The sequence below is a fragment of the Rhagoletis pomonella genome, unplaced genomic scaffold, assembly GCF_013731165.1.
Source record: "Rhagoletis pomonella isolate Grant_MI unplaced genomic scaffold, Rhpom_1.0 Rhpom_scaffold_00007, whole genome shotgun sequence".
NCBI lineage: Eukaryota > Metazoa > Arthropoda > Insecta > Diptera > Tephritidae > Rhagoletis > Rhagoletis pomonella.
Window position 1 is genome coordinate 21,049,794 of NW_023458561.1, and position 13,940 is coordinate 21,063,733.

A 13,940-nucleotide genomic window follows, 5' to 3' on the forward strand; every position below is an offset into this window, starting at 1 on the left:
AAGCAATGTTTTTGAAGCAACTTCAAAGTTAATTTTTTTGTCTGAAGATTTTTTGATAAAATAGAATCAGCATAAAAAGTTAAAAATATATATATATATTGTTACATAAAAAGAAGTAAAAACATAGAATGTGATATTAGCTAAAAATACGATTGACCGAAGAAGCAAAATCGTGAATGTACCAAAAATGCCACATAATTACTCCTTTTCCTGGCTTTGTACGATAGATCCTACAAATTCAATGGGCCGGTAGACCACGCCCAGATAATTTGTTCTATTTTTATTTTTTTTTTTTATTTAACATTTATTTCAGTGAAAATAATCGTGAAAAATTAAGTTTCGATTTTTGTAGATGACTAGTTTAGAAAATGGTAACAGAGTTAAAAATCGGTTTTCTATAAAACGGCTGGTTCTCATATTTTAAAATATGTTTCGTCTTACTCTAAGAACTCCCTAGATACGAAATATGAAAGAAAATTGCGGGTAGTACGAAAAAAAATTATTTTGTTAAAACCTACCTGACGTCAGTATAGTCAGTTATGCAAATTAATAAAATTACCAATATTTTCTATTTTTAACATTTATTTCTTCTTTATCTTGTTATGTGTAGTATTTGTGTGTGTTTTGTTTTGTTGCATTACCGTATGTATCTGCAGTTTTAAAAATTAAGCAACTGTCATTTTTAATGCTCATGTACAATGATTTCAAAAATTATAATTGTAATTATTGCATACATGCATATGCATATAATCGAATCATTTTGCATTCAAACATTTTAGGTAGAGATGAATTTTTATGTTTATTGACATAAAATAAATGTTGTAATAAATATATACAAATACGTATCTGTAGCTTACTTTAAATTTTAGATCGCGACGCAAATGTATGTTGACATGTTTATTTAATTTATTGGGTTTTTAATATATTTATATATTTTTTTTTTGGATTTATACATTTTATTTGCTTATAACTAATTAATTTAATTACGAGTTAAAACTTAACTTAATTGCAGTATAAGTATTTACTTAAACGCGTTTAACCACTCAATATGCCATTATCATTTTTTTTATTTATTTTTTTTCAATTTGACAGTTGAAAAGGGGGCAAAACTTGGAAAAAATCTGCACGCGGTAGTAAATGATAGTGAAATATAAAATTAAAAGTGTAAACGATTGCAAAAAAAGCAGCATGTTGCTTTGCATTGCAACTAACATTTTAAAATTAATTTTGTATTTTATGTTACCAGTTTTATTATTTTATTTTACAAATACTTTATTTTTCCTTTTTAAATATTTATAATTTACATAAGTTCCGATTCGTATTTATTTTAATTTCCTTATTCTTCTTTTCAGTTAACATAATTTTCGCCCAAATTTTAACTTATGAAATTTTTTTAACAATGTAGAAAAACATTTATTAAATGCAAATTCGTCAAACAAAAAATAAATAAAAACCAAAGAAAAATAATTATTCTCTTTACAAAGGAAAATATTAAAATACAATATACTTTAAAGCGATTAAATGAAATTTGTTATTCACCGTCCTGCCAACTTCTTCAAATCAAATAAACAACAGAAATATTCTTTATATTCTGGCATGTTCTGCAATTCACTTCTGAGTAAATTTCAACCCCCACCAACTTGAATACAAAGCGTATTCGATTGAAATTCTCTCGGAATTGAATTGCAGAAACTGCTTGATTATAATAACCAAATGGATTTTTAGTGAAATGACAAAATCGTTGCGGCATTGAATTCGGGAAGCTGAATTCAGAAAACTCTTCACTATGTAACCACATTAATTTGAAGATGGCCGCTTTGAGCGCCTATTTAAATTCATTTACACACATGTATACATATAAGGGGGGAAAAGAAAATGCAAGCAATCCATTACTGTTTAATAGCATGCCTGCAACTAAAAGGACTAAAAGGAAAACACTGGAAATTAGGAAAATTTCAACAAGCCATATTTTGGGAGTTGAATGAATATGAAAACGAAATTACAAATTAGGATTTTTTATGCATCTGGTTTATAATATGTATTCGGTTATCTAAAATACAGTGGTGCAAATTGCAATAAAGGCAATTTTTCAAGACTTAACATTAAAAGAATTTAGCAAAATATAAAATTATATTTTAAGATATTACTTATTGTAGCAAAGGTATACACATCAATCAAATATTTATATGTATACATATATGAACTTATTATAAGTAAGAAACTATTATTTAATTAATAAAAGGGACATACATACTTTATGTATACATGCATAACGGTCGCTTTAAAATTATATTTCTTTATATTATTCATATTTATAAATATATGCAGCTACACGATTGGCGCCAATACCACCACCTTTTCTGCCACTCTGCTTCAACGTTTGTGTCGCACTTTTCTCCACACGCCAACCGGCATTGCACCTTCTCACATTATCGGATCCGGTCCTTGACCCTCCAGATCGGACACTTGACTTTGATAGTGTAACGCATCTTGGTATGCCTTTTTCACTGCCTTTCGCTCGGTCGGCTTGCGTGATTCCACCAATTTCTGCTGATCCAATCGCTTATCAATGCCCAGTATTTCGAGTTTATTCGCCGGCAGCCATTGCCACGTACGTTTCACATCGAAGAACAACACCAGAAATACCACATCTTCGGTATAGTTTTTGCGCAGCGCAAGCACGTCGAGTGGCGGTGCTGGCAGCGGCACACCGTTGTATACGAAACCCTTCGGTGTCTTGGGGTCGAGTATGAGCGCCGGGTACCAGGGATAGCCGCGACACTTGGCCCACACTAGCTGCAGTGGCTCAAGGGGGGGCTTCAGCAGACCTGTTGTTGACGTCGCCGTCGCTTCAGCATCTTCGCCACACCCTTCGATGGCGGCCTCATGCGTTGAGTCCGCATTTGCAGATGCAGGTCTAGATGATGACGACGGTGTGGGTGTCGCTGCGGCAGCACCCCGTGTATTGTGTGTATTGTTATACTTCAACTTGTTGTTAAGGCTGGCCTTTCGCCCTCTAGCGTTATTCGCAACGGGTGTACTAGTTGCGTTTGCATTGGCAATGGCGGTGGGAGTTGCCGATCTAGTCATTATTTGCTTGTTGACCGAGCGCGTCGTTGTCTTGCCAGTGGACGGTGTCTGCACTGCATCTGCTTTAATGTTTTTCGCATTTGTTTCGGCAGGCGGCTTGCTTTTCTGCTTCGTACGTGTGGCATTGCGTGGACGTTTCTCTGATGGTGTGGGCGTGCGTGTCGCCACACTCTTTGCATCCGTTTCAACCCTATCGCTCACCACACAATCGTTACTTTCCTCAGCGCACTCGCCGCTATGCACGCTGTCGGCGCTGGCACTCGCCGCTTCACCATTGCCTCCACCACCGGCATCACCCTCACCACCTTCAGCATCTGGCTCGCCAGTACTAGCAACTTCGCGTATTTCCGCATCGCCTTCACGGCCATCAACCTCTTCATCGTCTTCACTCTCTTCATCTCCATCACCTTCCCCGTCTCCTTCGGCTTCATCTTCACCATCATCATCCTCATCGTCATCATCATCATCACTACTATCATACTCCGAACCAGACCCGCTGACGCTGAAACCCGAGCAACTACTGCAGGGACTGCCTGACATGTCACTCAGATCGTCATCATCACTGTCGCTTACGTCGCGTTCGTTGTTCGCACGATACACCCGAAAACTGTCAGGTATTCGATCGTAATTTGGCGTGGACGTTAACGCTGCAACGCTGGGTGGCACATTCACAGATGACGGAGTGCTTGGCGTAAGTATAGCGTTTGGTGATTTTTTGGGCGACATCGACGCACTCTGTCGCATTTCCGATAGACGCTTGTGACGCGCATTTCGTTTTGGGGATTTAACAGCGACTGCGCCTAACATCACACCAGCAGGTAGGCTTAAACTTGCGCCCAGTGGAGTCAAATGACTGCCGCTTAGTTTATTGCTTATTGTCATTGCTGATGATGCGAGTGTAGCTGCAGCTGCCGCCCCAGCAGCACTTGCGGTGGAGTTGTTATTATTTGGAGTAGCCGACGCGGACAATGCTGCAGATTCATCCTTAACAGGGGTAGTGATTTCAGAAGGTCTTTTGAGGGCCGCTTGCGCTTTGCGCGTAAACAAAACTGCAGTTCTGCACGGCCAATTAGAGGAAATGAAATGAAAAAAATAGTTAAATAGTGTTATATGATCAACATGCGAACATTATGGAATCTGATCTGACAGAGATACTAGTCAATATTATTGTATGCTTGTATATGTTTGCACTTTATACTCACCTAAACCTATTATCTGATTTCGATTTAATTTATTTACATACCTTCGATTTACACCCACTGGCGATGCGCTGTTGTTCAGACTCTTTATGGGGCTGCATGGCGGTGTTTGTACTGTCGTTGTAGCGGTTTCTTTAGACTCCTCGCCCATTGTATCATCGTCATCGACTACCATCATATTAGCCGGTACTTTTCTCGAACGCTTTGGCAAGCTGTTCTGCATTGGCTGTTGCTGTATACCAGCAGATGGCTGTTTTACTTTTTCTGTATGACGCATAACCTCGTTGTTGTGGTCGTACTCTTCATCATCATCGTCATCACTTTGTGAATTTACACCCATATTTGAATATCGCTAAAATAAGTCATAAAAAACTTAGTGATTTATTTTTTAGATTATATTAACTACACTAACCGCAGCTATTTTCGCCTTTTGCATAGCTTTGCGCATGCGTGTTATTTCCAAGCGTATTTGTTTGATTTTTTTCGTACGATATGCGGGGTTCTTGAGGACCTGTGATTTATCTGCAAGAATTAGCAACTTCTGCACAATTTCTTCACATGGCTTGGCCTCTAGCAATTGTTTTAATTCCGCCTCAACCTCTTGTTCAACGTGATCTTCATGCTCGGAGCGTGTGTTGTCCAACAAACCTTCACGTTGCAGCTCTTTCCGCACTTGTTGGAAAAGTGGCGCTGCTTGGTCACGCATGCGTATGCCAGCACGATAAAAAACTGTATCTTTATTGTTATAAGCTAGACAATTTTGTATCATTAAGTCAAAGTCGATCTCCAACTGCTCCAGCGTCGTGTATTGGCCTTGTTTCAGTTTTGTGCGCATCGTGCCTAGATCCATTGGATGCTTCACAATATCCAAATAATCAGGCACTTCGACTGTATCAACAGGTTCACGGAAAATTTCGCTGGTATCTTTTGCTTCGAGTGTATCCAGTAGCTTTGTCAGCGCCGATTCTAGCGGATTCACTTGTAACATTACCACCTGCTCACAAATTTTCACAAAGGCAGCTTTTAGTTTCTCGCGCTTGCGCACCAATTCGCAAAGTAGGCGCGCACGCTCCAAATCCTGCCGCAGACACTGCCAGTATTTCAACTGCTTGTATAACTCCTTAGTGTCCGGTGATCCTAATAATGAGGAAAGAAATTTTTAAATCGACAAACAGGCTGACTTTCAAAACGTCAATTGCATTGCATACGTACATTATTATACTTATCATGATAAAAAAATAGAATACTTATCGTCGTTTAAAGTACAAAACCGCATATCAACAAAATGCAAAACCGCGTATGAAGACAATGCAAAACCGCGTATGTGAATTATGTTAAATATTTTCTAGACAGTAAAAACACTCATATTTCACAATGGTTCTCTTTTTTATAAAGCAATCGCATTCCTGGCTAGTATGTTTTAGGACGAATTTATAAGGATTGAGCCAAGAGCTTGTGTGAGCAAATCAAATTTTTGGCAGCAAATGTCAGTTACGCGGTTTTGCAGAATAAGGATAGGCGGTATTGTACTTTAAATGACGTTATGTATGTACATATGTATAGGTATGTTATAAATGCGTGAGAAGTAAATACGTATCTTAAAACTAAAAAATATGTTAAAATAAATCTAGATTCTCGCAAAGCAAATAACGTACTATGAAGTTAATCACTACTACTGTTAGTCACTTTTAAGTGAGGGGTAGGAGCAGAAAGCCAAACAAAATGCAAACCTTCAATACCATTTCGGTGTATTACACCGTGATTGTTGCCTTGACTCTGTAGACGTCGCAATAGTGGCACACCATTCCGGTACTGTCGTTTCAGTGTCCAATAGGCTATAAGCCTATCTAAGAATTGCTGCTTCTTTTGCATGTGTACCATGCCCGAGATCTCCTGCACACGGTTGGGAGGAATTGTTGGTATGAGTACAACTGGAGCTGACGAACGTTTCTTGGCCAGAGCCTTACGTGCTTCTTTCATTTTCACACGTGTATCTTCCACTTCTTTTTGATTGGTTTTTAATTTAGCATCAGCCGGCGTATGAGCATGGCAGTAGGCATACTTTTGTACATGAACCGAAGAGTCGTTGTGGCCATCTTTAACCGTGTCCATTGTCATATACAAACCAGCTTGTTGCGCACATGTTACATGGAAAGCAGCATAGCAGCTGTTGCGCTGACACTGTATGCACGCGCCCAACCCCTTTTCTTTGCAAACATAACAGGTGAGTCGCCAACGCGCCGCCGGAATGGTCTCGATGGAATCTAAAAAAAAAGTACAAAAATAATAACATAAATATTTTAATCTTGATTTAAATTTTGGCTTATCGATAATTTAACTTACCAATTGGTTCCAAAAACACGGTATTAGCAAAGCGCACTTCAGGAATCCAAAGCGCGCATACCACATGTGCCCATTGACCGCGATCGGTCTGTTTGAAAGCACCGCCGGCATTCGGGCACAATACGCAACTCACTGGGGTACTGGGCGATTGCAAACAGCGTCGGCACAACCACTGACCTTCCGGAATGTACGGAACACCGTAACAATCCTGATGCACGGCCAGATTGCACATATCGCAGAAGAGAATCACGTTTGTGTTCTGGCACTCGCCATCCATGCAAATGCAGCAAACTGCATCATCGTCTACTTCTACGCCGGTTGGCGTGCCATTAGCGGCAGCTTGAAAGTATGACTCTTTTTCTAATCGATCCATTAATAGTTCCATGGTGTCGATGCCGACCGCGTTTAGACCGGATTTTTCACGTTGTTCGTTCATCCATTCTAGCCACGCCGAATCCTCCTCATCCACATCGTACTCGATTTCGCCATCTAGTTCCTCAGCCGATTTTTCTATGAAACGATAATAAGCAAGTGGGCGGGGTGGCGCGTCAGGCACATGGTAGTTTTCAATTTCATGATAACGCGCCTCGGGCACTTTTATACGCGCCCACGACGCATTTTCCTCAAGAGGTGGTGCATCGGCATTTAGAATGCAACGGCGGGCTACTAATTCCGCATACTCTTCATCTTCAATGAACGGCAGCGGTTCATCGATAGGCAATCGAACACTCTTACCGTCGATATTAAACTGCACTGTTTGCTCTTCTTCATTGTAGCAAACTAAGGATTCAGGATTAGCCACTTGATTCCCACCACCGTTGGCGGCGTTGTCATCTCCTGTCCCCTTCGGTGTTTTGGGAGTAGAATGATGTGCTTTCCGCGCCTTTTTTCGGTTTGGCGTTATAATTGGTGTTATTGGTTGTGGATTGTCGTGATCATAGTTAAGTAAGTGGTATTGAAGTCCCACCACGGTCTTGTAGCTGCGATCGCATTTCGCTACTGGACACGCGTACGGCGGTTGTGCTTGCTGCAGCTTCACGTTCTTGCAATACTCGATCGCATCAAAATCGAGGCCCATTGTAAGTGTAATTGATATTACTGATGATTCGGCTTGGTGCTATTGCGAAAACCGTTCGCTATATTTGCATTTTATTTGCAAAATTTTCGCGTGAAACTATATTACCGTAGCTTTTTCGCTTAATTTACGCTTCCTTTTGTATTTCTTCAATTCACACGCATATTCCGCTGTCACAAATGGCGCAAAGTGACAGCTGTTTGCATGCAATTTGACGTTTAACAAGCAAAAGTGTTGTTATCAAACAACCATTACGGATAGGGAGGAATTTTAGGCTATAATGGAAGTACTTTGAAAGACTGCTAGTATGATTGTATTTCATATTTAATTTAAAGAAATTCAGCTTTATCATGAGTTATATTTTCCAAAAATCTTCTCTCCATTATGTCGTCCAGTTTAAAACAACTTAATTTAGAGCGGGAAATTTGTTTAAAACTATTTTCGGTAGCGGCAACCTTGTTCTCTTTGTTTCTTTCCACACGCCATGCTAATCGGTTGGGATGAAAAATTCACTAGCGCGGCCGGTTATGGCCATGATTCAATAAAAAAAAAGGTTTGCTCAAAAAGCACTTCATAGGCTTTTTGACAGCTCAGGTGTGCGCCATCTTCTGGTGAAACAGACGCAGGAAAATATTTTCCTATAGGTGGCGCATTCTTTGCCAAACCTTTTTTTGACCCAACCGACGTTAGCACCCATGAACGAAAGACACAAGAACGCGCCTTCCCCAAAGAAAGACAAAAGTTATTTTCTAGCTGTTGAAATCTCGACGCCATCTTTGTTGTAAGAAGTAAACAACGAAGAGAACAAAAAAAAAACGGCGTAAATGTTGAACGCATGAATAATCATTTTTATTATGCAAATTCTTCTATAAATCATGCCGTTGTGTTAAATTACTCTTTAGCATATGTGTGCACACGTTGTCACAAGCGAAATTTAAGAAAATTGCAGTAAAAAGCCACCAAATTGTAAACAACGAACAAATGTAAATAAACGGCTAATGTCAAAGTCGCCCAACTTTTTTCCTAAATGCGATTATAACGGGCTACTAAGAAGAAGGCGTGATCTTGTATTTTTCGTTCATGACTTGCAATGATTGCCAGCTCAAATATTGTAGCATAGTCCAATTTTGTCGCAGGAGTTTCCATACAAAAGTAATCAGCTGTGTCGCAAGGTGGCAAATTTTGCAACAACTTTTCGACGTTTCATGAATCCTACTAATCTACTTTTAATATTCAAAACTCAAACACATATACACATTCTCATTTTCAATATCAAACAACAAAAGTTCTGAACTAGGGCTGATGATTTCACCCGGGTAATGAGCTACCCGGGTACCCGGGTAGCGGGTGAAGCCCTACCCGGGTAGACCGGGTACCCGGGCAGTATGGTAATTACCCGGGTACCCGGGCACCCGAAAAAATGTGGAGAGGTGAAAATTAAACGCATTTACGATCATATAACGCAAACGAACGTACATAGGGAAAATCTATAAGAATCTTCCGTACCATATGGAGAAATATTATAATATACAACACATACATTGCACTTGACAAATCCGTCATTCATCACACAAGCGTACTTCCAAACCCAGCTTGTTTTAGGCATGTCTAAAATATTAATATTTACGAAGTTGGTAATGCACGTACAGATATCGGATCGGTAACAAATAAAATTATTGAGACACACCCACCTGCGAATCTAAACGATGACCGACAGTTGAGGCAATTTTTGTGTTGGAATGAAAAAAATTTTAAAATTTCTTCCACAATTATTTCACAACAATACGTTCATCAACCTACTTCTCGTATTAAGGAAACTTCATTAAATAATTGTGATTTAAAAGCTTTAAATATTATGAGAAAAGAAACTATAATTTGAACAAGCTGATACAATAAAAGTACAAAATCTTTAGGTGAATGAATAGCATAAGGCTTTGTCACCTTACTTTTTGTACCAGAAGTGGCCTACCACAGGGTTTAGTTCTTATATAATTCCCAATGAGAACGTTCTCGTCAGTTTTGTTCTCATTTTGGTTTTGGTTTTGACGCGTTCTTGGGAACAAAACTACGACAATGGCATTTAGTTTCGATCATACATTTCGTTCTCAGTCCCTGTTTTAAAATATTAATATTTAATATTCTTTAAAATATACATACATACATACATATGTACACATGCATGTATGTATATGCATTTACAAAAATTAGAAGTTTGAATTTAAGTACAGAAACTAATGTTTTAATTTACTTTTCTTGTCTCCGTCTACTCAGGCAAGCGGTTAGGTGTACATAGTCGCGTACACTCTAGACATAAAAAAATAATTATAAAAAAAAATTTTCTCACTGAAAAAATATTTATCCTCACCAAAAAGATTATACAAGAAGCTTTATGTCGCATTACCCGGGTGTTTTTCGTTTAACCGGCACCAACATATGTATATTACCCGGGTACCCGGGCAAATCGGGTAATACCCGACTACCCGGGTAATAAAAGCCCCGGGTAATACCCGGGTAATCGGGTACCCGGGTACCCGGGCATTACCCGAATTACCCGGGCACCCGGGTAATACCCGGGTAACCGGGTACCCGGGTATCATCAGCCCTATTCTGAACAATTTAATTGTTATTATTAATTGTCATCATCATCATTTTCGTCTACATTTTGAAGTTTCAGGGGATTGTAGAGATACCCGCATACTTTAAAAAAGTTTCAAACTTTACGTAAGTTAGACCGCTTAGACTATGTTGCTTTTTCAATTTTTCCTAATAAACAATCGTGGTACAAAGCTCAATAAAAATATTAAAAATAACTTTTTTCTTTCTTTCGGGAAGGCGTGATCTTGTGTCTTCCGTTCATGATTGCAAGTCGCTAAACACATGGGCGTGTATTCATAGTCCAGCTACTAAGTCGAAACTAATAAAGTTGCAACTTAAATTTAAGTACCAACTTAGTGTAAATATTAATACGGCTTTCCCACTCCAATTACCCTTCGAATTACGTAATTCGCCATACAAAGTTTTGAGAGCGAATTACCTCATTTGTTGGTATTTCAGTTCCAATTACCATGTGAATTACGAACAAATCTGTGCCGTCCTAATTTTTATCGGAAATTTATCGAAACTAGCTCACAAAGCAAAACTTGCATTTTTTCTGAGTGCGAAACGTAAAGTTTATAAATTTGTGTATCCCTAATTTAATACGGAAACTTATAAATTTTTAGGAAGAACTTACATTTTGCAGCGAAGAAAAACAAAAACAAAACAATTTGCGATCGTAATTTGGGGAGCGAACAAAGCAATTTAGGATGACGTGAGAGAATGGTATAAGATTTGTGTATGCAATCGATAGTTCGTCGATTGTACTTGACTGTTTGTCCATTTTAGCCACACAGTAAAAAATAACCTTTAAATTTTCACTTCACATAATTCCTGTATCTAGCACCTCCAACAGATTATTTTGGTTTAGCTATAAGGTTCTTTCCCGTACGCGACGCGGGATCCCGCGGGTGCCCAAAACAGCCCAGAAATCATTCCCGTACTTAACAAAATGGGTAATAAAGAGCGAATTGGAACGTACTGGATCGTAAGTGTCTTCTTCTTCCTGCCCGAAGCAGCCAGGACTTTTTCTCGGGGTAAAAATGAATAAAGTGTCAAAGTGCATATCAGCTGTTTTGTGTTTACATGTTGCCTGCATCTACTTGGTGCTTTTAAGGAATAGTGAATGGCCTGTTGATATATTTTCAATCTTTATATACTTAAAATCAAATTTGTGAAACAAAAATTAAATTTCCAAGAGTTTGCATTTAAGTGACAAAAACAAAAACAACGCAAATCAGCGATTTATCAAATTCTGGCCACGAAATGTGGTTTTTTGCCGTTCCCATTCTTCTGGATTATGTTCCATTTTTGAGAGCAAACTTTTGGGTTATTCTCTAATTACCGGATCCGGTCCGGATTGTTAGGGAAAGAATCTATTATTGCAATCGATAGTTAGTCGATTGTTCTTCATTGTTCGTCCAAACAAACGGAACAAACTTTCCTCAGCCAAACATTTATAATAAAGTTTTTACATTTTACAATTCCTGCATTTAGCACCTCAGGTGTAAGAATTTCATTATTTTCATTTGTTAAATGTGATAAATTGTTTGTTCGTCGTTTGTCATCCCTAAAATTGAGCAAAAGCCGTCAATAAATTCATCATAGAATAATTTTCCATTAAAGATATGGGATATGAACCCAACCGACGTTACCACCTCATTAGTATAAATTTTAAGATTTTTGTATTGCAATCGATAGTTGGTCGATTGTTATTTACTGTTGGTCTGTAATATTACTGTGTGGCCAACGAACAAACGTTAAAAATTGACGAAAAGTAAATAACAATCGACGAACTATCGATTGCAATACAAAAATCTTATTAGCTCTGATCCAATACTTTTCGTGTAATTGCGCGTTTACATTGGACAATGCTATTAAGACAATGAATATATACGTATTAGTTGTCAAAATTTTTCCAATGGAAAAGTATGCATGAATTAGTGAAAAAGTGTGTATGTATTGCTATTGTCATGACAGTATTGTCTGGTGTAAAGCCTAAGTAAAATCCTGTAAAAATGTCAAACAGCAGAGCTAATAACTCTGATCCAGTACTCCATGAACTTACAGATTTTTACACGAACATGCCGGAAGTTACAGGAAAAATTATCCCGTACTCCAAATTCCTCGAAAATCCTGTAAATGAGAGCGACTTTTGGAGAGTTGTGTAGAGAATGAAGTTGCAAGATTTTACTTCAACTTTTTCTTCAGGTAAAATCATGAAATTAAGCGATCACTGGTTGACGTTTTTACAGGAAAAATGCTGTTTTGGTTCCCGTACTTTTTGTTGTTACTCACTTTTTACTCTCACTTCCGAGAGGACCTTTGCTGTTTGACAGTTTTACAGGATTTTACACGAAAAGTACTGGATCCGAGCTAATGTTTATACTAGCTCTGATCCACTACTCCATGAACTTACAGATTTTTACACGAACTTGCAGGAAGTTACAGGAAAAATGATCCCGTACTCTAAATTCCTCCAAAATCCTGAAAAGGAGAGCGATTTTTGGAGAGTTGTGTATAGAATGAAGTTGCAAGATTTTACCAGAACTTTTTCTTCTGGTAAAATCATGAAAAGTGTCAAGCGATTACTGGTTGACGATTTTACAGGAAAAATGCTGTTTTTGTTCCCGTACTTTTTGTTGTTACTCACTTTTTACTCTCACTTCAGAGAACAATTTTGCTGTTTGACATTTTTACAGGATTGTACACGAAAAGTATTGGATCAGAGCTACTAATGAGGTGCTAACGTCGGTAGGGTCGATTCGAAACACCAAAAACACTTCTAGAATCTCCAACCAGAGAAATCAAGACTGCAATTCTTTATTCATTCTGAACGTTTGGAATAAATTTTTTTGTTTACTTATTCTTTAGAACGTTCCTGATGATATTGTTACGATTATCCTTGAAACCTTGAGGGATTTCCCAAATATACTCGGGCTCGTATCGCTGGATTGTTAAATAAAGGCTAACGATGACCGAATTGTAGTACAATTAACTTTATTGTACAACAAACAATTTACAATACTTGCTAATACAGTAAAAACACTTTACAATACTTGTTAAAGCAATAACAACGCTTTACTACTTGTTAACACAATTAAACTTATAGCTTGCTTATTCGCAACTCGATTCTCCGCTAACTTTACTTGTAGCTTGCTGACTTGTAACTGACTCCACTCCGCTGTGTCGTGGCTCTTATATACCTGCGCTCACACTTATGGCAACTCTAGAACGTTCTGAAGTTTATCGCTCATTCTCTTTTTCTCGCTGTTCGCAGTGTTCATCCAACTTGACGTTTCTCTTTGTGGAACATTCTACGTCATTCTTCGAACATTCTGCCTATTTCTCGTTGTTCGCTTTGTGTTGCCGCAGTATTCGCCACACTGCCCTCCACCTAAGTCTGATCGTCCCGATCAGACACACTTGCCACTCCAACTGCTGCAAGTCTTTCCAAGTGGACCACTTTCATCTTGGTCCTCGGTCTCCCCACTGTCTGGATTTGATGCACTGCGTCCTTCAGCCGTTTGTCAGTCTTCAACGGATCTTTCCAGTCAAGTCTTTGCTTAAAGGTGAAGCTTTTCTTCTTCTGTGACATGTACAACCGCAATGCGTTACTGGACATTGCTTCCGGCTTA

General features: G+C 38.5%; 1 protein-coding gene across 2 annotated transcripts; it reads right to left on the reverse strand.

Moving 5' to 3' along the window:
- Positions 1-2,248: 2,248 nt before the first annotated feature.
- On the reverse strand, positions 2,249-8,229 carry LOC118742436 (peregrin). Of its 2 annotated transcripts, none has more exons than XM_036474504.1 (5): positions 6,633-8,229; positions 6,029-6,553; positions 4,702-5,426; positions 4,334-4,641; positions 2,249-4,147 (listed from the first exon to the last, which is right to left on the reverse strand). In XM_036474504.1, exons 1-5 carry the CDS (start codon positions 7,708-7,710, stop codon positions 2,425-2,427), a joined length of 4,359 nt encoding a protein of 1,452 aa, XP_036330397.1. In that variant the 5' UTR covers positions 7,711-8,229; the 3' UTR covers positions 2,249-2,424. The 2 variants fall into 2 exon arrangements, with proteins under 2 accessions (XP_036330397.1, XP_036330396.1); XM_036474503.1 differs by having other exon boundaries at positions 6,020-6,553.
- Between the last annotated feature and the right edge of the window lie 5,711 nt (positions 8,230-13,940).

Excerpts from the sequence above, each read along its gene's own strand:
- LOC118742436 (XM_036474503.1), bottom strand. The coding sequence starts at position 7,710 with ATGGGCCTCGATTTTGATGCGATCGAGTATTGCAAGAACGTGAAGCTG. Across the intron at positions 5,427-6,019 it reads ACACCGAAATGGTATTGAAG|GATCACCGGACACTAAGGAG; the intron begins GTTTGCATTTTG and ends CCTCATTATTAG. Across the intron at positions 4,148-4,333 it reads CCAGTGGGTGTAAATCGAAG|AACTGCAGTTTTGTTTACGC; the intron begins GTATGTAAATAA and ends TTGGCCGTGCAG.